At 46.2% G+C, this 1,009-nt stretch overlaps 1 protein-coding gene across 7 annotated transcripts in view; it reads left to right on the forward strand.

Annotated features, from left to right (window-relative positions):
• Window positions 1-238: 238 nt before the first annotated feature.
• Window positions 239-1,009, forward strand: part of zgc:158766 (uncharacterized protein LOC100009641 homolog) — a 48,907-nt gene continuing 48,136 nt past the window's right edge. For 6 of the 7 annotated variants that reach the window (XM_043260077.1, XM_043260079.1, XM_043260076.1 and 3 more), the window contains exon 1: window positions 240-539. In XM_043260077.1, coding sequence (XP_043116012.1) covers window positions 471-539 — 69 coding nt within the window. In that variant the 5' untranslated portion in view covers window positions 240-470. Of the gene's footprint in view, window positions 540-1,009 lie in introns of all 7 variants that reach the window. The other variant, XM_043260083.1, reaches the window with a different exon arrangement.

Genomic DNA, 1,009 nt, shown 5'->3' on the forward strand with positions numbered 1-1,009 from the left:
TACAATGCATGTGCGTTAAAGACATTTCAATGCATACACATGCATTTTGCATATGCGCCTTAGTGCAAGTAGTTAGTGCATTCATAAACAGACTTTTTGTTGCACGATATCTAAGGTGTGTTTCTTTGTTTTGCGCAGCTCTAGTTAGTGAGACTCGAGCCTCCGGTGGCATGCTGATGTCTTCTCTTTTTTTTTCTCCCCCCGTTCTTTTACAAAAGCCCCAGCGCGAGCTGAAACCCTAGTCCATTTGTTTGGCCGGGACAAAGCAGGGGGAGGCTGTAAAGGTTTGCTCGCCGGCGGACGGGGGTGTTGTGTTGTGATGGGTGTTTTCTCAGCGCTCGAGGAAACTGCATCAGTGTGCGTTCTCCAGCCGGGAGAGCAGAGCAGCATGGACTCACGCCGGATTAATCTCCTCGTCGGCGTTTTATTTATTCCTGTGTTTACGGCCGTCGTACTTTCTTGAGCCCTGAATGCGGACGAGGAGCACTATGCACTCCAGAGCCAAGTCCCGGAGCTGTGATAACTACCTGAGCATAAAGGTGAGAGCGGCTTGAATGAAGAGACCCGACTGCGCCGTTAAACAGGCAAAGAAAAAAAAGTCCACTTTTGTTGCATTCAAATAAAATCAGCATCAAGCGACATTTCTGCTTTTTGCTCAGCTTAGACTTTATTTCACTGCACGCTTGTTCCGTTTAAAGCAACGAAAGTGTTTTTTACCCCGCTGTAAGGAGATATAGGACGCCTGAGAAGAAAATATAGACATGTAAAAACAAGCTATGATCGTGTTAAAATAGCACTGCATGGCAAAACTGAGTTGATATGCATACGCCAACGTGACTTTTTCTTCTTGTTTTGGAGTTTAAAGCTTTTTTTATTGAACTGAATAGAGCTGAAGATTGCTCCGAGGGCTTTGCGTGATCGATCCCTGTTTGTTTCTGTATCGGCACCGTCTTGATTCGACTTTCCAGCCGTTTCCGTGCTGCTTTCGAAGCGTGTTTGGGGTCATGTG

This window comes from Puntigrus tetrazona, chromosome 16 (assembly GCF_018831695.1).
Source record: "Puntigrus tetrazona isolate hp1 chromosome 16, ASM1883169v1, whole genome shotgun sequence".
In the NCBI taxonomy this organism is placed as follows: domain Eukaryota; kingdom Metazoa; phylum Chordata; class Actinopteri; order Cypriniformes; family Cyprinidae; genus Puntigrus; species Puntigrus tetrazona.